At 45.8% G+C, this 21,380-nt stretch overlaps 1 protein-coding gene across 5 annotated transcripts in view; it reads right to left on the bottom strand.

Annotated features, from left to right (window-relative positions):
• Positions 1-21,380, bottom strand: part of LOC138489468 (zinc finger protein 436-like) — a 350,718-nt gene that overhangs the window by 310,125 nt on the left and 19,213 nt on the right. For 4 of the 5 annotated variants that reach the window (XM_069617197.1, XM_069617195.1, XM_069617199.1 and 1 more), the window contains exon 2: positions 13,061-13,187. In XM_069617197.1, coding sequence (XP_069473298.1) covers positions 13,061-13,187 — 127 coding nt within the window. The remainder of the gene's footprint in view (positions 1-13,060; positions 13,188-21,380) is intronic. The other variant, XM_069617196.1, reaches the window with a different exon arrangement.

The raw sequence follows: 21,380 nt of genomic DNA, 5'->3' as shown, positions 1-21,380 counted from the left end.
GTTCAGAAGGCCAGCCTAGTTTCTTGGAACAGAGTAAACTCTGAAAAAGCCAGACCATTCAGGGTAGCTATGGCAGGCGGTCAAGACTAAGTCTCAGGAGGGGGGAGTGTGACTGAAGGACCTCAATGAGCACACAAAGCAAGGACACTTAAATGTTACTCCAGACAGGTGTTATAGCAAAAATAGACACATTTATTACAAGGCCTTTGCAACAGACCATAGCAAAAGAATCACAGTAAAACCAAGTAAACCAACACAACACTATCAATAAAATGCATATACAAGACGATTGGGGTCCAAAGGGTTAAATGCACGAAATATGTAGACAAACTAGATAGGAAGGAAACAGGCAATGCAGATGGTTGTGGGCCCCTTCGACATCGACAATACACCTAACTAAGAGGCAGTCCAAGCCCTAAGAAGAGGAGGAGCCATGCGGTTGTTCCAATGGGCCAAATAGGGTCTCTTCAGGGGTCTCTAGCAGCTCAGGAAGGTGGATGAGGGAGATGCAGAACAAGTTCCTACTATTCAAGAAGGACCTCCACTTAAGGCAGAGGCAGATCGAGAGTTCGGGATGGAGTCGCAATTTCGCAATAGCAGTGGAAAGGAGAGGGGGCCACGTGTGTAAAAATGGGCACTTGCGCTATAGGCCACTGGTTGGGGTATTGAGTGCTCACCGGTCCCCAATCAAGCGGACCCAAACTTCGGCAGGTCAGTCCACTTCGCTTGCAGGTTCAAATGCGGCAAAAAGGACGTCTCAACACCTTTTAGTTCCTGAGATACAGCGATGATCCCCAAACGGGACAGTGGCGATTTCTCTGCTCCGGGTGGATGAATTGACCCAGTTTCACTGCATCAGGCTTCAGAGGCAAGAGGGTAACAAATGCAGCAGACTTGCAAAGGACGTTGCCACGGCAGTGGCAACACCTTAACCGCGTTTACTCCGGTACTGGCGCGCTCATCTCACTACAGACCTGGGAACGGCAAGTGTACGAAATTAAGTGTGAGGGTGCCATGGACACAGAGCTAGCAGTATACCCAGTTTCGAGGGCCTCCTCGAAACAGCGGCAGTGACAGAGCAAGGCAACTGGGTAAGCTGGTCAGTCCACTGGTTCGGCCAGGGACACTTCTGAGAAAGCTTACTTGCAGGGTTTGATGAAGGTGCTGAGAATAGTTGGTCCCACTATTCCAATGGGTCGAAGCGTCTTCCCAGACCTTCTAGGAAGACCAGATGCAGAGGGGTCCCACGGGACGACAGCGGCCTCAGGGTGCCAAACCAACCAGCGGTTCCTCGACTCGGCTTTGTAGTTGCAGGATACTTGGATCCTATCCTTTGTTCAGTGAGAATTCAGGAGATCGACATGGTATGGGTGTTTTTGGCCTCCTCCTATCCAAAGTTCCCTTTGCGCCAAAACGAAAAGGACCCAATGGGAGATCTGCTCACAAACACACACTCGGACCACGGTGGTCCCAGTCATTCATGGCACTCCAGACTCTCTGGCACCCAGGATGTGTATTGGAACCAGACGTTCCAGTCCACATCCTGGAGGCACACACACAAGGCATGCACAAGCCTGCGAAAGCATTGGGATTCACGAGAAAGTGCATGACCAAATAAGGACTGACACGCGTCGACTCGACCTTGGGAAGGTGAATGGGCAAGATGACCAAAGGACAGGACAAAGAACCTCGTGGCATGACCATTTTGAAGCCAGACAACCTATTTGTGCCAAACGCGGTTAACATGGCAGGAAAGGGTTAAAAATAATGCGAAACGATAGCTGCGACCAGTCCTGTCTATTACACATCTGCACAGTTCATAAAAAGTCCAGCTAGAGTATCTAGGGCCTTTGGAAATGACTATAGACCCAGGTGTGCTGTATGGTAAGATACATTGCACACTTGTTAAATGTTGCACAAAAGTTGCAACATGAGGAAAGGACTAAGGGAAACAAAGTCTCCCAGTACTGTCTTTAGGGCATGTCAGTTTCCCCATAAAAAGTGAGCGAAAGCCCAGAGGAGTTCAGCTGAAGGCTGTGCTTCTCTGGCAAAGTCAGTCAATGGTGTCTCAACAGGAGCTAAACGTTTGGGGGTTGACACATGGAGGGAAAATTACATACAATTATGAAATCTTTCCTAACACCTATACTAGATACCCCCCCAGCCGACTCCACCAACCCCTCCACCCTGACCAGAATATACAATGACACAATGCTATCTGCTACAGACATAATAGCACCACTCTCGACACGTAAAGCCAAACAACCTGCCCACCTCAACACCTGGTTCACTCCTGAACTGAAAAACTTAAGAATAACTAAGAGAAAAGCAGAAGCTCTTTGGAAAAAAAACACCATCTCCCAATAACAAATCTCTATTTGATATAGCCTCCAGGGTCTATAAGCAAAAGTTACTCCTTACTAAAGGTGAACTTTACAATGATAGAATTGCCAAAGCCAGCTCCAACACGAAGGAACTCTTCCTTATCCTTAAAGAGTTAAAAGCAAACGTCCCACCCTCCGAAAACAGAAATAACGACGATGCAAACTGGTGCGAGAACATCCAAAATGGTCTCCAAAACAAAATCAGTCGCCTTCAATCAATCATTGAAGCCAAAAAAAAAACAGTTTAGACAAACTCCACAAACCCGAACCTCCCACCACCCCCTACACCCCAATGCCGCATCCACTCTCCACAAGGATCTTCCCCTATTCAAATTCTCTGAGGTCTCCATTCCGGAAGTACTAAAAATCATCCCTAGCCTCAAACCCTCCAGATGCCAAGGAGACTCCTGCCTACCTACAATCATCAAAGATTGCACCCCCCCAACTCGCCCCCTTCATCACCAACCTGATCAACGCCTCCTTCAAAAGCAACTGTGTCCTTCTGACCTAAAAAAAGGATGGGTACTACCCCTACTAAAAAAAAAAAAAGAAAATTAGAAAATCACTAGACCTGAACACTCCCACTAACTACTGTCCCATTACAATGGTACGCTTCCTCTTAAAAATTCTTGATCGGGTAGCATATCTACAGATCCAGAACTACCTGAAAGAAAACATCCTAGGGATTCGCCAATCCAGCTTCCGCCCACGACATGGGACAAAAACACCTTTACCTGATTTAAAAATCCTAATGGATAACCTGAGACAATGGAAAACTAGCGGTGCTCCTTCTCCTAGACCTTTCCGCTGCCTTCGATCTGGTGGATCACAACATTCTATGTAAACACCCCTCTCTAGCAGCCAATTTCTCCCCCAATGCCACACATTGGATATAAACCTTCCTCACCGACAGAACTATGAAGGTTCTCTCCCCCAAAGCCGAATCACCCCCCACCCCAGCCACGTGGGGAGTTCCACAAGGCTCTTGTGTGGCACCCACACTGTATAATATATCCACTAAGCCTCTCTTCGATCTCCTTGACGACCTGGGTGTCATTTACACCAATTACGATGATGACACTCAGATCCTCATACCTATTTCAGGAGACCACGACAAGGACACAATCACACTCAACACCATCTTCCGTGCCAACCAAGACTGGATGGCGCAATGCAGTCTTTACTTGAACGATGATAAGACCGAGCTGCTTATCATCGGCTCCGAAAGCAGAATCGCCAAACTTAATACTCTCTTCAAGTCCTTCACCATAGATGGACACCCAATCAAAGTCACCACCGAGGTTAAAACGCTCGGCTTCTACCTAGACTACGCCCTAAACTAACGCCCTGTATTCTTGAACCTATAAATATATCACTGATAAACTTCAAAGACTACAGAACAATGCCCTAAGAGCTGCATTAAATATCCCCTACAGAGAACACATCACTAACTTCAGGAAAGAGGTTAATTGGATAAAAATAACAGATAGAATCCTACTTAAAACAGCTTCCCTCACATCTAAGTGTTTTAACAACCTAGCCCCCCGTATCTTATGAAAAAATGAAAAAAAATAAACAGGAAAATACCCACGCGACCCACAAGATCTGCCAACACCTCCAAACTAGAAATTCCAAGGTTTAAACGCTCCACCGCGGGAGGAACTAGCTTTCCTGTCAAAGCTGCTCAATGCTGGAACAAATTACCCCTTGACCTCAGAACAGAACAACCGTACCCGAAATTCAGGCATAAGATAATCAATTGGCTGCGCGCCAATGACACATAGCTTACACCTGCCTCCGACCTAGCCACGACCTACCCTTTGACCGGACACCCCAAGACATGCCCTGTGCGGGGTATATGTCTGCACATACTCCTTTATATATTTGCTTTTTGCCGCTGTGTTTCATATGTATATGCTTGTATATAGTCTCACATATATTTGCTCTTCTTGCCGCTGTGTTGTATATATTCATGCAAAATACTGTAACAAGCTTAAGTCTTCATGCGGCTACCCACGGGTTTGGCACGCATTAACAAATAAATAAACAAACAAATAAATGCTACCACCTCAGCCAGCGCATACACATCAGAGCGTGCAGAAAATGCTTCTCTCCTGACAGTTGCACAACTTTGGCCAGAGCTCTAGTCCTCACGAGCCTTGACTACTGAAACACACTTTATGCAGGGACTTCGAAACAGAACATCAGTAAGCTACAGGTTTTACAAAACGATGCCCCAGAGGTGCACTCAACGTCCCCAGCTCAGCCCACATCCCTGCCAATTCGACACCAACAACACTGGCTACCTGTACAGGAACGCATCAAGTTCAGGTCACTCACCCTCACCCACAAACGTCTTCACCAGTTAGCACCTTCCTACCTTGCCAACAACTTCACACTGACAATGCTCCAGATCGACCCGAACAACCTATCAGCACCGTCTTGACATTCCCAGATTCAAGCTTCAAAAACCCAGGGGTAGCAGTTTCCACACATTCGCCAGCAAACTCTGGAACTCCATGCCCATTGCACTCAGACCCCAAGACTCCTTCTGGATCTTCAGGAAACATCTTAACACACACCTCAGCTCAGCCCACCATGACTCGTTTCCCGACTAGCTTCAATCCAACTACGACCACACGTACCTGAAAGCTGCCCATGTTATTTGTTCTCTATTTGTCCATCTGTAAACCCTTCACATTCTGTCTATGTAACATACATACATGCAACTGTTAAGTTAGAAATATCCACAGACTCAGGAATGTCTTACAAGCTTTTATTAAGCTTATATCTAGAAATAAGACCCTCAGCAGTGCCAGAACAACACTACCAGGCCAAACTTGACAGCAACTGACATCAGTGGAACATTAGAGAAAGATAAACAAGTACATCACAAGCCTGCACATTACATTTAAAACCATACGAACAGCTGATGACCTAATAACATTCCAGACATCAGCAACATTATACACAGGCCTGTAAGATACTAATGAACAGTAGCTTACCAGTGACAATAGCTGGCAAGCCACATTATAACACATCTCCCTCCGTTCATTTATTCAAAAAAACACTTAACAATGAACATCAACACAACAACACACTCAACCTCTCTTCACAAGCGCTATCCTATCCTTACTCCACACCTGACCTACCACACGAACAGCACCATGCATCACTGCCACAAACCTCACAGGGTCTGAGTATAAAGGCTCCCCTTTCTTCTTAATAACTCCCTTCTTAATCCTCAACAAATCTCCACATTCAATGCTCAATTCCTTCTACCTCTCCTCACATTCCCACGTGCCACCCACTCTCTTGTTCCTCTTCAAATCTCTCCTCACTCCATCCAGCACATGGTCACATTCTCTGCTTCTACCCAACCATGGGGAACTCACAACAGTATTAGGCACGCAACCTCACATCAATTCAAATGGGCTCATACCAGTGGTTGCATGGGGAGACATTGTCAATGCAAACATTCTTTCCTGTATTGCAACTTTCCTGTCGCATCCTGTCTCCACAGCCATTCTTACCCCTTCCTTCATACACCTATTCACCCTGTGGACACACCCATTCGATTCAGGATGGTAAAGTGCAGTTTTCTTATGTTTAACACCACCCTTCTCTAAATACTTCTCGAAACATCCACCTGTGAATTGTGGACCACTGTCAAGATGCTCTCAGCAATTCCTTCCCGAGAAAACCCTTCCTGTAACTCCCTCACCATAATCTCACCTGAAATCTCACAATGGTAAATTCACACCAACGTGAAAATAGATCAACATCCACAACAACTTTTCGTCTTCCATATCCAAGCTGTACTGGACCCAAAATATCCATACCCACATCTTTCCACACACCCTGAAGGAACATTAAACTCCAACACAGGCTGTTTCCTCGCTTCTTCTCCTTTTCCCACTTTGCTGCACATCTGACACTAATAACCTTCTTTAAACATCCCTGTCAAATCCAGGCCACAAGTAATAATTTTGTAAAACACCCTTAGTCCTGGAAATTCCTATATGACCACCATGAGCTAAATCTATAACCCTATTGCGCATACCATTAGGAACTACAGCACGCTCCCATCTGAAAACAACACCGTCCACCACAATTCATTTCTCACCTCCAAAAACTGCCTTATTTCTTGACCAACATCCACCCTTCTTGGCCACGTACCCGATTCCACATACACCTTAATCAACTCCAAAACTTGGTCCTTGCCAGCCTCCTCCAACCACTCCTCTTTAGTCACTATCCCCTCTGTATTAACAAATACAATTTCCATCTCTTCTCCTTTGTGCCCATCATCACACTTTACTCTCAATCTGGACAAACTATCAGCTAGAATATTTTCCTTACCCGAAACAACCTCAACTACAAAACTATGGCACTGCATCCGTGTGATCCATCCCGCTACTCTTCTAGAAAGTTTGTCCAATCCCTTATTCTCCAATATTTCTTTCAGAGGTTTGTGGTCGGTACGCAAAACAAAATTGGCACCCCATACAATATTCCCAAACTTTTCCATAGCCCAGTAGCATGCCAGGGTTTCCTTTTCCAAAACCGAGTAACGTGCTTCAGCATCCCTTAAACCCCGGGAAGCATGAAAAATTACAATCTCTGCATCCGCATCATCCACCTAGGACAGAACAGCACCAAGTCCCTTTTCTGAAGCATCCACAGTTATCCTGCTTCGTCGTCTCGTGTCAAAATGCCCAAGCGGTTGGGCAAGATCTATTTCACTCTTCACATTCTCAAACTCTTCTTCACATTCTGGCAACCACACAAACTCACACCCTTTTCTCAACAACTTCCTCAATTCCACTACTTTACTTGCATAGTTACAGACAAAAGATTCCTGATAGAATTCCGTCATTCCATGAAATGACCTTAGTTGCGCCTTATCCTCCGGGGCCTTGATTTCTTTCATTGCATTGACCAAACTCTCCTCCGGTCTCACACCCACTATGGATATCTCATGCCCCAGATATTCCACTCTGGAAACTCCAAATTCATATTTCTCCCCCCTCAAGACAATACAATTTTTTGTAAAAATTTGCAACACTCAACCCAATCTTTCATCATGCTCCTCTTCCGTTCTTCCACACACCAGTACGTCATCCTGAAAACAAAATATCCCACTCATCCCACGTAGCAACCCATCCATCACTTTTGGAATACCGCTGATGCAGACACCAGCCCAAAGGGCATTCGCCTAAATGGAAACACCCCCTCATGTGTAATGAACGCCGTTAGCTTGCGGGATCCCACTTCCAATTCTACCTGGTGGTAAGCCGACGCCATATCAAGCTTAGAAAAAAATTCTCGCACCACCTACTCTTGACAGCATTTCTCCCATGTTGGGAAGGGGATGGCGATCGACCAAGACATACTTATTGAGTTGGCGTAGATCGACACACAATCGCAACTCAACAGAGCTTTTCTTAACAACCACCAGCAGGGGGGTCCAATCTACTCCTCCTGCCCTCTCAATGATTGCATTTTCCAATCATTTCTCCAGCTCACTCTTAACACCTTCTCTCACCACCAAAGGTATGATGGGTCTCAACTTGGCCGCAATAGGCACACTCCCTCTTCTCAATATAATCTGTGCCGGACACCTTTAATCTTGCCAACACCCTTCCTAAACACTTCAGGGTACCTGCTAGCCATAGTACCTCCAACCAGTAGCACTTGTTCTACTTCATTGGAGTCTAACCTAATTTTAAGTTTTCTCTGCTCCCTCCACCCCGCCAGCGGGAGACCTTTCTTGGTCACGTAAACTTTACCCTCACACTCGCATCCTTTAAATTCAAATCGTCCTGGTGTAAAACCTAACAATTTGATGACATCCATATTGTAACCCCCTGGTCTGATATCAGGTCTCAATAACTTTTGAACATCACCTCCCATGTCTCTCTCAAATACCTCTCTTGACATCACTGTAATTTTTGATCCAGAATCAGCCATCTTCCACACATCTTTTCCATTGATCTTCACATTGGCATAAGGGTGTTCACAATCATCATCCTCCTCCTCCTCACTTCCACACACTACATTTATTGTATTAACAGTAATGCTCTCCACTGGGAAATTGCCTTCATCTGACGATCTCCAGGACTCCTCCTCATTGACATATAAGACCGTTCTTTCATTAAAAGGATAATTTTTGCACCAGTTAGCAAAGTGTTCTCTCCTCTTGAATTTCAAACACGTTGCCTTCCTTCCCGGGCACGAAAATGAGACAGCAAAATGGGAGCTACTGGCACAACGATAGCACAAGCGTTCCGCTTTACTATTCTTTTCACTCTTCGTCGACTAATTTTCATGTCACCATTTCCACGAGGCGTTTGCTTCTCCTTATCTTTCCTCTTTTTCTTGTTCTTATTTTCAGTCACACTTAAAACTTCTGATTTTGGCCCACTATTCTCTTTCCTTGAAAGTTTCGCTATGCAAGCCAAAGAGTGTTCTATTCTACTCGCAATGTTCAACACTTCGTCTAAAGTTGGCTCATCCTTAAGCCACAATTCTTCACGTATTATATCCGAGCTACAAAGCGTCATGAATTGATCCCTCAAATGTTCATCATAAGCACCTTGAAATTTGCAAGACGATGCTAGTTGACAGGGAGCAGTCACATATTCTTCTACGGATTCTCCCTGTTCTTGAACTCTCATCCGAAAATTGTACCTTTTCAAAATGGGGCTTGTTTTGGGGTTAAAGTGGGCATCCAACTTTGCAAACGCACTTTCTAGTTCATTCAGAGCATCACCTTCACTAGGAATCGCCAGAAGTGTCTCAACAATTCTCGGCCCTTCATATCCCAGGTGATGCATCAAAGGAGCAACTTTCCTATCATTGGAGAAAGTTTCTCCCTGCTGCTTTTAAATAATGTAAAAATCCTTTCTTCCACTATGCCCATTTAACTTTTATTGGACCAGGAACAGCCATGAACATCGGGGCTCCCCTAACACTTGACAGGGCCACCTTGCTAGACAGCTGGTTTAGTTACTTCTTAATGAGACTTCAACTGCAGAATTATGGTTCCTTCCTATCTCAATTTCCACTGACAATCTCTGTTCAAGAGTGAGGCCTCTTCCCTTTGTTTGTTTCTCTCACTTGTTAGCTTCTTTATCTGTTATCCTTCCTTTTCATCTCCCTATCTTTTCTTTTCATCTCCCTATCTTAAATTGCACCTTTTGTTCACCTCCTCTCCTTTTTCTGCTTCTCCCTTTTTCCTGCTCTTCTCTCCTGTGTTATTTCCTTCCCAGTCTTCACTTCTCTCCCCCTTTCTTCCTTTCCAACTATTGGCAACAAGCTCCTCCTAGCTCACAGGGATTCGGTGCTATGCGATGTGATGCGGCTCCACTGTGTTACAAACAAAGTGGGGAGCTGTACGTGATATACAGTAATTTCGTCTTTCATGGGAGGATCACTAACAGGAAGGAAACGTAACAGTCGACTCGAATTGTGTGGACGGGGACCAACGTTACTCACGTAGCACACAGTGAGAGGGGCTTTATCCTGGGCTCTGGACTCCGTTGACCGCTACCACGCTGTGAAGCGAGCAGAGCGGATTATGGGAGCATGGAGCGCTGATGTGAGGGGCGGGTTTACCTTCACAGTTGTTGTCCGCTACCACGGTGTCAAGCGTAGCGGATCGATAGGGAATGAATGTCCTGGCTGAGTTTGCTGGCTTCTTCTGAAGTTGGAGTGTCATGCGTCGTTGGCAGGGGAACTACGGTTTCTTTCTTTGCTGGGGGTCCATTACACAGATCCTCGTCGCCAATGTTAAGTTAGAAATATCCACAGACTCAGGGATGTCTTAGAAGCTTTTATTAAGCTTATATCTAGAAATAAGACCGCCAGCAGTGCCAGCACAACACTACCAGGACAAACTCAACATCAACTGACATCAGTGGTACATTATAGAAAAATAAACAAGTGCATCACAAGCCTGCACATCACATTTAGAACCATATGAACACCTGATTACCTAATAATTTTCCAGATATCAGCAATACACAGTCCTGTAAAATGTAATGCTCCAGATTGACCCGAGCAACCCAACAGCACCGCCTTGACATTCCCAGATTCAGGCTTCAAAAAGCCGGGGGTAGCAGTTTTCCCACATTCGCAAGCAAACTCTGGAACTCCATGCCCATCGCACTCACAGCCCAAGACTCCTTCTGGATCTTCAGGAAACATCTTAACACACACCTTTTTACCAACAGCTCAGCCCACCATGACTCGGTACACGACTAGCTGCAATCCAACTACGACCACACATACCTGAAAGCTGCCAATGTTATTTGTTTTCTATTTGTCCATCTGTAAACCCTTCACATTTTGTCCAGGTAACATACATACATGCAACCACTATTTTTTACTGTATTGCCACTCTCCACTATTGTCTGTATCGTGCTTTGATTGTGCAACAACTGTAACTTGTTCTATCACCTAAGAAAGCGCCCAGATGCCCCCGGGCTCTGCACGCTATGTAAGTTTCAAAAATAAATACACAAATGTGATACCCCGGAGAAGTAAAACATGCAATAGGAAATCTTTGCTGTCTAGCCACTGATGTGATACCCAGAAGCAGAAGTAACATGCAATAGGAACGCTTTGCGGTCTAGCCACTGATGTGATACCCCGAAGCAGAAGTAAAACATGTGATAGGAAATCTTTGCTGTCTAGCCACTGATATGATACCCAGAAGCAGAAGTAACATGCAATAGGAACGCTTTGCTGTCTAGCCACTGATCTGATACCCCGAAGCAGAAGTAAAACATGTGATAGGAAATCTTTGCTGTCTAGCCACTGATATGATACCGGGCAGCAGAGGTAAAACATGGGATAGGAACTCTTTGCAGTCTAGCCACTCATGTGATACCCCAGAGCAGAAGTAAAACATGGGATAGGAACTCTTTGCAGTCTAGCCACTGATGTGATACCCAGAAGCAGAAGTAAAACATGTGATAGGAAATCTTTGCAGTCTAGCCACTGATATGATACCGGGGAGCAGAGGTAAAACATGGGATAGGAACTCTTTGCAGTCTAGCCACTGATGTGATACCCCAGAGCAGAAGTAAAACATGGGATAGGAACTCTTTGCAGTCTAGCCACTTATGTGATACCCAGAAGCAGAAGTAAAACATGTGATAGGAAATCTTTGCAGTCTAGCCACTGATATGATACCGGGAGCAGAGGTAAAACATGGGATAGGAACTCTTTGCAGTCTAGCCACTGATGTGATACCCCAGAGCAGAAGTAAAACATGGGATAGGAACTCTTTGCAGTCTAGCCACTGATGTGATACCCAGAAGCAGAAGTAAAACATGTGATAGGAAATCTTTGCAGTCTAGCCACTGATATGATACCGGGGAGCAGAGGTAAAACATGGGATAGGAACTCTTTGCAGTCTAGCCACTGATGTGATACCCCAGAGCAGAAGTAAAACATGGGATAGGAACTCTTTGCAGTCTAGCCACTGATGTGATACCCAGAAGCAGAAGTAAAACATGTGATAGGAAATCTTTGCAGTCTAGCCACTGATATGATACCGGGGAGCAGAGGTAAAACATGGGATAGGAACTCTTTGCAGTCTAGCCACTGATGTGATACCCCAGAGCAGAAGTAAAACATGGGATAGGAACTCTTTGCAGTCTAGCCACTGATGCGATACCCAGAAGCAGAAGTAAAACATGTGATAGGAAATCTTTGCAGTCTAGCCACTGATATGATACCGGGGAGCAGAGGTAAAACATGGGATAGGAACTCTTTGCAGTCTAGCCACTGATGTGATACCCCAGAGCAGAAGTAAAACATGGGATAGGAACTCTTTGCAGTCTAGCCACTGATATGATACCGGGGAGCAGAGGTAAAACATGGGATAGGAACTCTTTGCAGTCTAGCCACTGATGTGATACCCTGTAGCACAAACTGACACTTTATTTGACTGTGCTGCAGCATTACAATATAGGACGAACCAGATGCAAATCAATCTACCTCGATCCCGCGAGAAGCAGACTAGGGGCAGACAGCAAGGGTACATCGTCAGGTCACAGAACCACCAAGACCTCCTCTTTTACACAGAATCATCTAACAGACCTCAGATCCAGGGAGGGCATTTGGGGGGATTATTTATGTTTGTTTCTTGCATCCTCCCACCAGACCCTAGGGAGTGGTGGTTGCTAGGTTTCCTCTTAAGCACACCATTGTGTTTATTTATTGAGCATCTGTATGGCACCTATGCAGCCAAAAGTGTTTACAGGTGCCATAAGGTAGGTGGGGTCAGGGCATGTGGGGGAATATAGGAGAAAAAACAACAACACAATAATGGTTCTACTAGGCCTTGCGACATTTAGAACGAGTAAGTGCAGAAAAGGACAAAATACTGACAGCATAGCCCGTTTCTTTAAGCACAGTTCCCCTTTGACTGGTTTTTAAGCAGTTGGGATTAGGGCACACTTCACACTCCTCGCGCCTCCATTCACTGCTATGTGGAGCTTCCCGGCTCACCTGCACAGGTGCAATATCTGGAGCCTGAGGCCATCTTAGAATAATTTAAGGTACACACATGAAAGACAGACCAGCAGAACCCATTCTGAGAGAGTGAAACAGCAAGGCAGCTACTTCCAGACTGTAATTAAAGATCAGGGGTGTAATGTTACCCAGAGAGAGCAGAGCCTGGTGAACTTCCTTCATCACATTCCCGCAAAGTTCCTTTTGCCACTCCTGAAAGACCTTCCATTCCTCTTCAGAGAAACAGGCGGGCGCATCGTGGAAGGTGGCCTGCACCTGGAACAGAAAATCTGACATTATTCATTTCCTAATAGCATCGAGTTAAATATGGTATACAAGGAATGTGCATTCATTTAAAATAAACGTTTCCTCCCTCGTGTACCTCCTTCCATTCCTCATTTCCTATGAAGAGAGCATATGTGCTTGTAAACTAAAGGTGCGTCTTGTTTTTATAACCAGAAAATGATTAGCCAACCTTAAGATAAGCTGAAAAGCTGTGATAGACTCTACCAGGGATTTGTGTTTCACAAACGTAGCTGGGGCGCAACTGCACACTGTACAAGAATCACTGCTAAATTCAGGGGGGTGTATGAGCTATATGGTTCAAGATAGCGTACATGGAAAGGGGACATGTGCAGGGAGGGATCGGGGAATGGCTGCCAGATGGCATTGTTATCAGTGTTGAGTAGGGATGTCTTGATTTCTTTCCAGAGTTGTGGGAGTGCTAGGGAGAGTCTGACATGTGTTGGAATATAGTTCCGGATTCAGTAGTAAGAGAAGGTTTGTCTTCTAAGCCTCTCTTTTTCTGTCTTTTTTGTCATTCATAGTTTGAAGTCTGGCAATATCATGAAGCTGGTACTGTGGGCTTCTACGATGTGGGGCTGCGAGGTTTTAGAGAGCAACCCTCTGTGGTGGCATGCACCCGCAATACACAATTGCATACTCCTCAGATTTCCAAGTTTGGTTTCTAAGGGAAGTAGATAAGGCAAAGCCTATGCACCAGTAAGAAATGTCTATGTGTGCCATGAATCATTACTTCAGTGCCAGTCTCTCATACTTGCATTTGAAGTGTGTACAATTGTCACAGCTACAGATGGGTATCAGGGTTCACTAAATAAAGTACAACACAAAAGACACCGTGTGGATTGTGAAGGAGCGGTCAGAGGCCTGATTCTCAGTCTGGTTTCTTGCCCACAAGAAGCACTGACGGGGCTATTATTTTAATAACTGAGAAACTGTTAGACATGGGACATAGCAGCAGACCTGCAGCCATTATTTTAGTGACTTTCAGCGCGATTGCCGCCAAAGACCATGAAATCCATAGCCACCGCCTGGCCAATGTAATGGGGATTAAGGGTTCAGCCCTAAAATTGATCTGTTCCTTTCTGAATTTGTGGCACCAAAAGGTCCAACTGTGCATTTTATTTCACTGCAGCTGTGTCCACCCCCCTGCCCTCTTTACTGTTTAATAGCTATATGTTTCCATCAGTTCAGGTGGTGGCGGGATTTGGCCTGCGGTGCCAACTGTATGCCAGTGACACCCACATTCTGCTTGATTTACATGATGATGCGGGAGGTGGGGCAGATCTCACCAGATGTCTGTGGCGGTGCAACGTTGGTTGGATACTAGACAGAAGGCTACACCTGAATGGCGATAAGACGGAGGTCCTGCTCCTTGGCTGCCCCTCTGAGGCATCTCCTCCTTCTTCAGGATCCAGACATCTAGGTAAGCCTACCTCTCTGGTGGATACCAGCAGAAACGTGAGGTCTTGTTTGAAAGGCAATTATCTTTTTCTTCTCAGGTTGGCTCGGATAGCACGACAGTTCATTTCCATCTATATGATATTAGAACGGTTTGGCTTTTAGTAAGCATTCCCCCCCCCCATCAGGTTCTTCTGGAGCTGGCAGTGGCAATATGCTGGCTGCAATACGGTATTGCATTATACCTTGGCATTAGCGCTAAATGAATTGCCAGGCAGCAGTCTGTACAAAAACGGGCCATTCAAGCCACTCCCTGTTATGGAAATCTGACCACATCTCCTTAACATGACAGTCATTGGTTGGATGGTAATAGACAACCATGTTCAATTTCAGATTTTGACTCTGATTTCATAGTCACTCGATGGCCCTGATCCATAGTGTCTGGTAAATAAGCTTGAGTCCTTGGGGCCCTGCAAAGAAGTTTGTTTGGTCCTTGGGGCCCTGCAAAGAAGTTCGAAATAACGTAGGTTCCTCAAAGCTCATATGGGCAGCAAATCCAACAGAGTCATAGGTAGTGCCATTTGGATTACTGTTCCCCCAAAATACTAGACTATAACTGTTAGTAGTTTTGAAAAGACATTGAAGCAATGTTATAGAGCTATTTAAATGTATCATTTGTTGAAGTGGATTAGTTTCAGACAAACCTCTTTTTCCCCTCTTGATGAATGTTTTGTATAATATTGTTGTGATTAGAGCTGGATTATATATATATATATATATATACATACACATATATATGTTGTTTGTCATGTCTGTATGACAGTTTGCCATCTCTGAGCCTGTGACAAGCTATGTCTTAATATTTGTAATACTAAAATGAAACAGGTAATTCTGTTTCTGAAAAGGGGGGTTGCTAACCAGACCCCCTTTTCATTATTACCCATGCCAAAATTATAGTACATACATGCTTTGATGTGACTGCTTCCTTGCACCCTCAGCTCCAGCTCTGTAGTGGCACAAAGTAGTGTAGTGTCAAATGTCACAAGTGTCTTCTTGACCATTTCTAAAACACAAAGTTCCATCAAGCAGAGAAGGCTTTTTAATATTCTACACCTCTGTTTTCAGGCGTAACAATTACATGCCTTAGGCGGTCTAGTGGAACATGAATCGTTAAATACAAGCCATACCTAGTCGTGGCATGGTGGCTTCTAAGAGCATGCTTATACAGTCAAAGCAATTTGTTATCACACTAGTGTCAGCTCTGTGGGAAAAGCCCAGCTAGGACATGACTGAGGTGGATTAGTGCCTTATCGGACTGTCTCAATGGCCGGGATGATGCCCATTTGATTCTCCTGCAAGAACGGTAACACATTCCCCTCAGTTTACAGGAACTTCCCCAGGTGGTCTCCTGGGAACCAGTGCTTCAAAGGCAGCAATGCCAAAACAAAACCACTCGCACACCAGGGTGCTCACCACTAAGTCCCTTTGAAGCCAGCACGCCTGGGAAGGGGGCAGAGTTAGAATAGCCAGAAAAGAGAGGTGGGCTGAGGGAACGGTCCCACCATCTTGGTTTCTCTTAAGGCTCTCTTCCTTCACCTGTCCCCATCATTTCCTGCAGGTAAGGTACTCTGAGGGTGATGTCAACAGAAAAACGGCACTTGTTTCAGTAACCTGGATTGGACTCCTTACAGAAGGATTGCTTTGGACCAATTGCTTGTAACATTTTGCCCTTATGCTTTAGGGAATTGGATTTATTAGTTTCATCAATAACAAACATCATGACAACATTATCACAATTTGGTCACAAAATTCCAACATTTTAATTAGTACAATGCCCTTGCCCATCAAATACATCAGCATCCTGCTCGGTTCCGGTGTCCCATCTGGTATAAACGTATGCTGATTCACTACTCTGCGTTTCCACCCCCTCTGTATTTCTAGGTGTTGCCATTAAATAATTCTCATACGGGCCCCAGATGTCCAGAGGTCAGGACCTTGCCGGTTGCAGTCGAATATGAGCCAACTCCATGTTGTGGCAATATGCCACATCTGGCAACCAGACTGCCAGTTTCGGAGCCTGGGTACCCAGCCAGGTCACAGCGAGTCTCCTGCGCGCCAAGACCATCATTAGGCCCACAAATGTTTGCACCGCTCATGAGACATTTTTTATTGATCCCAGCAAAGCTACCTCCGGCACAGGATCCAGTACCTCCCCAATCGTACCACGCACTGCGGAGAACCCCTCAGCCCTAAAGCACAACACTTCTGGACATACCCGTGCAAGGTGGATAAAATCTGCATGTGCTTGCTTACATCGATTACACTCATGCCTCTGGATAATATTTATGTAGCTTATCAGGAGTGTAGAACACCCAATGCAGATGATTAAAGTGAATTTGTTTGTACCTAGAGTTTAGTGAAACCCACTTCATCTTATGCAGTATATACAGCCATTCCGCACCCGGTACTACCTTACCCAGGTCCCTTTCCCACCGTTGCCTAGCACTCTGTCGGTTATCTGGCGAGCCCTACATTACCTTCCCATATAAATTGGTAATCAAATGTCCTTCCCCCTGCATCACAATCATGTCCTAAAGTATCTGGAAGATGGGGGTGGGGGCTGTTCCGGAAATGTGGGAAACACCGTCCTAAAAGACATTCCGAACCCTAAAGTACATAAGTATATCTAATGAAGTTGACTCTCCTCTATCCCTAAAGGTAGACAACGGTATAGAGTGATCATCGGGGAAGAAGTCTCTGAAGGAGGTGAATCCCAGGGCCCACATACCATTTTTCATTGATGTCTCAAGACTGACTACTCTGTGACAAATCCCAGAAGATTACCACTACTTTAGATGGGGGAGCCCCTTTCCATGAGGCCAGGAATGTCAGGCTCGGCAGAAGGATCTCACGGGTTGTGCTCGGCAGGAGGATCTCACGGGGAGGAAGAACACCCCCCCGCCCCCCCGAGAGTACTGACCAACTTGGGAAAAGACATTACCCTTTTTCCCCTCCCACCTTCCCTCTAAATCTGTCCCTCTCCACATTGCCAGACATTCCCATTATGTTGTTGTAGTAAATCCCAGTTGACAATCACTGAGACGAGGAAGGACCCGCAAGGAATGATGATCACCAATGCGAGTGGCAGCACGATCTTTTGATAGGAGCTGATTGGTTTTCGCTCATTCAAAACCAGAGACAGAGGGAGAAGGTTGTCTTTGTCCAGGGTCGGGCACAGACCACAAGACGCAGGCCGCTTCACCCGGAGAATCGCACTTGGAAGAGGCTCACTGACAGTGAAGCAGACCAGAGAAGAGGCAAGCCACCGGTTGTGAAGTGGAGCCGTGATAGTGCAGGGGAATGCGCACTGAGTAGCTTAAGAAGCAGAGAGAAGACCGGCGAGCACGCTGAAAAACTCAAGAAGATGCCGCAGATCCTGGGAGACCTGCGAACAACCGGAGAAGGGCAGCTCAGACCCTACAGGTAACAGGGTGGTTGGTCCCAAGGTTGGGGATACCCAGAGGGGGCAGAAGGCAAGAGGCAAAAGACAAGCAACACTAATGTGGTGGAAAAAACAAGTAAAAGAAGTCTGAGGCCAATTTTTGAAAAATACATGACAAGTTAGAGAGAATACAAACTGACTATTTAAATACCACCAAACACAGTCCTTGGCAGGAGAGTAAACCCAGGAAGTGGATTACTAAGAAAGAGAACTGTAAAACCATATAACTAAAGACGGGCCGGGACCCATACTGGGGTACAAGCCCAGAGGCACCACAAAAGGGAATAGAAGCTTTGTGGATGCAAGAATGTATACCAGACCTTGGCAGGAGAGTGAACCCGGGCTGTGGATGAGAGAAAGAGAAAGCTGGAAACATTATCAATAGAAGGGGGTCTGGGACCCAGCAGGGTGACAAATACACCAAGGCACAAATACGAAGAACAGCAATACAAAATACACACTGGGACCTTGGCAGGGAAGTAAACCAAGGCAGTGGGTGAAAGAAGAAGAGCAAGCGCCCTCCTTGGAAGGAGAGTACACCGAGGAAGACGTGCTAAGGACCTGACAGAAGTCTCATCCATTCAAGACAGAGTAATTGAGGCATGGGATAAGGTTTTGTCTCTTTCCCTGCCATCCTTGAAATTATATCTGCTTCCTGGAAGCTGGCAGGCAATGCCTGTCCCCTTCTAAGGCCAACTTATGAGGCCTCCAGTGCTTACCATATCTGGCTATGGCTGCAGGCTGCCGGCCCGCTATTGCCACCGGCTCTGTTTCCAATTCACAGATCTAAGATATCTTTCATGGCTTTGCCGCTGACTTGCAGTCCTTGCACGCTCCGCTTCCAGTCTGTGATTACTGACCATCTGTATGTCTGTATGCCGTACCATTCCTGCAAAAAGGCATCATGGCCCCTTCCTTCTATGCCTACTTATAACGCTGCTCACCAAGACGGCTGCAAAGTCTTTTCCCAATACTTAAATTGCAACCCTCGCCTGCTCGCTTCGCCCCACCCCAGATTGCCTACAAGTGTCAGGCATATTTTCTGTGCACTCGTACAACTACAGTGAGTGGAAGTTTGTCTAGTGTTACTGCTCAGGCCTGTCTCTACTATCACTCCTTACTTTACATCACTGCTTCACACTGCAATGCCAAGTAGCCCCTGCATCATTATGTGTATCATCATCTGTCTGTGCACTCACATGACACCTGTATGTCTACTGGATTTACTTTTTAGCCTTGTGCTACACTCGTAACTCCACTGTAACCCTTACAGCCCCCATACTTTGAAGCGTGGCTTTGCCAGACAGTGAACACACACCTATTTTGTCTTTATGTTCACCCAAAGTAGCCCCCCGCACCATGGGGTGAGGCTTTCCAGAGTACGCTTACGCGGTCTACCATTATGCCGTAACCATTTCTACATGTTCTCGCACTTTCTGTACTGTACTCTGCACTTCTGTAATTAGCACCTAGATGCCCGTGGGCTTTGTGTACGGCTATGAAAGTTAAGATAAAATAAATAATAAACAGATACAGTTCAGCGAGCAATCCCCGCAAGCGGGAGAAAAACGAGCCTGGCAGGACCGGAGGGATATTGGTAAACAGATATAGAAACTGTCGGAGCGCCACAATTTTAAATCAGAGCAACTCTGCCTACTATTGACAACGGCAGCCCCTGCCATCCCCACAGCTGTTGCTGCAATGCGTCTATCATCCTGACATTGGTTTCTTTTCTGCATAATAATTCTAGGTCCCTGGCTATCTTCATCCCCAAATATATGGAGCCCCACCTAAAGCCAAATCCATCCCAGTACACCGGGATGCTCTTGATCAAGGGGAATATCAGACTTCTCCCAGACTAATAAGTAATCCAGGGTGGACCCTAAATTCCTCAACCTGCAGCATTATCGGCCCAGATTCTCCCATAGTTCCTTTATCAGCCGCATCATATCGTCAGCATACAAGGACACTAACAAGCGATGTGAATACAATTGTAGGCCTCTGTGTATGTGCTGCTCCCTTAACAGGGCTGCTAGTGGTTCTCTCGCCAAGGCAAACAGCATCTGCAACAGTGGACAGCCCTGCCACGTGCCTCTGCCCATTGGAAACTCCAGTGACAATTGTCCATTGACGTTTATCGCAGCTCTGGGTTGGTTACAGAACAGTGCCACCATGTTATCAAACTGGGACCCCAGACCCACCCTCCTCACGCAGCAACCAAAAATGGCCACTCAATAGAATCAAACGCTTTCAGCGTCAAAGAGGACGGCTATTGCTGGGATTTCTTGTTTCAGAACCTTTAGTACCCCAAACATTCTTCTGAGCCTGTAAAAAGTATTCCTCCCGGGAATAAATCCAGACTGATCCAGCATTACAAAAGGTCCACATGCATGGCAATATCCCTTCGTCAATATTTTGTACATCGAGTGCCTTTTAAAAAAACCTCCTGGAAACCTTTCCACACCTGAATCTGGCCCCCTGACAAAATATAATTTTGTGGAATTACCCAATAGATGATCATACATTTTACTATCCACATTAATGAGGGATATGGGTCGATCCGTGAAACATTTGTCCGGGCACTTCCCCTACTTACACAACAGGGTGCTTGTAGCCTCTGCAAAGATATCCGTCCAAATGACCTCTTGTACCGACCAAATGTACACTATGAACAGATAGAGTCCCACCAAGTCTCTGTGCACTTAATAGAATTTAACAACCAACCCGTCCGGGCCTGGTGCCTTGGATCCTGGGAGGTTTTTAATGCCCTCAAGTATCTCCCCAATTGTTATTTCTCTCCCTAACATCTCTTTGACCTCCTGCAGGAGCCAGAACAGTACAGTGTTTTCCAGATATTTATTAATCTGGAGTTCAGACCTCAACCCCCTGGGGGAGTAATAGCTCTGTATAGCAGTTGTGATGACTCATATACGATTCCACAGAAAACCAGGCCTGGGACCCTTCTCGTGCGGCATGGGAAAGGCAGACGCTTTCTGATCCTGACTCTAGGGTGGTTTTCTGTGGTAAGATCACATGAGGGGATAGGGGGAGGGGAGGGGAACAGGTCAGGAGGAATGGGAAACCCCCTTTTTCAACTTTCCCCAATAACCCACCCTTGAATGACTTACTGTAAAATAGAAAAAGTTAGAAAAGCTGACATTGTGGAGTCCAGGTCCCACAATCCCCAAAGTACTGGGACGAAAAAGGGGGCTGAAGAGGCACGGAACTACAAAGTGCAGTTTATTAGTGGAAATGACCCACACCCA

The sequence above is a fragment of the Ambystoma mexicanum genome, chromosome 9, assembly GCF_040938575.1.
Source record: "Ambystoma mexicanum isolate Mex_15411 chromosome 9, UKY_AmexF1_1, whole genome shotgun sequence".
Taxonomy (NCBI): Eukaryota; Metazoa; Chordata; class Amphibia; order Caudata; family Ambystomatidae; genus Ambystoma; species Ambystoma mexicanum.
This window is presented reverse-complemented; position numbering and strand designations above follow the sequence as displayed.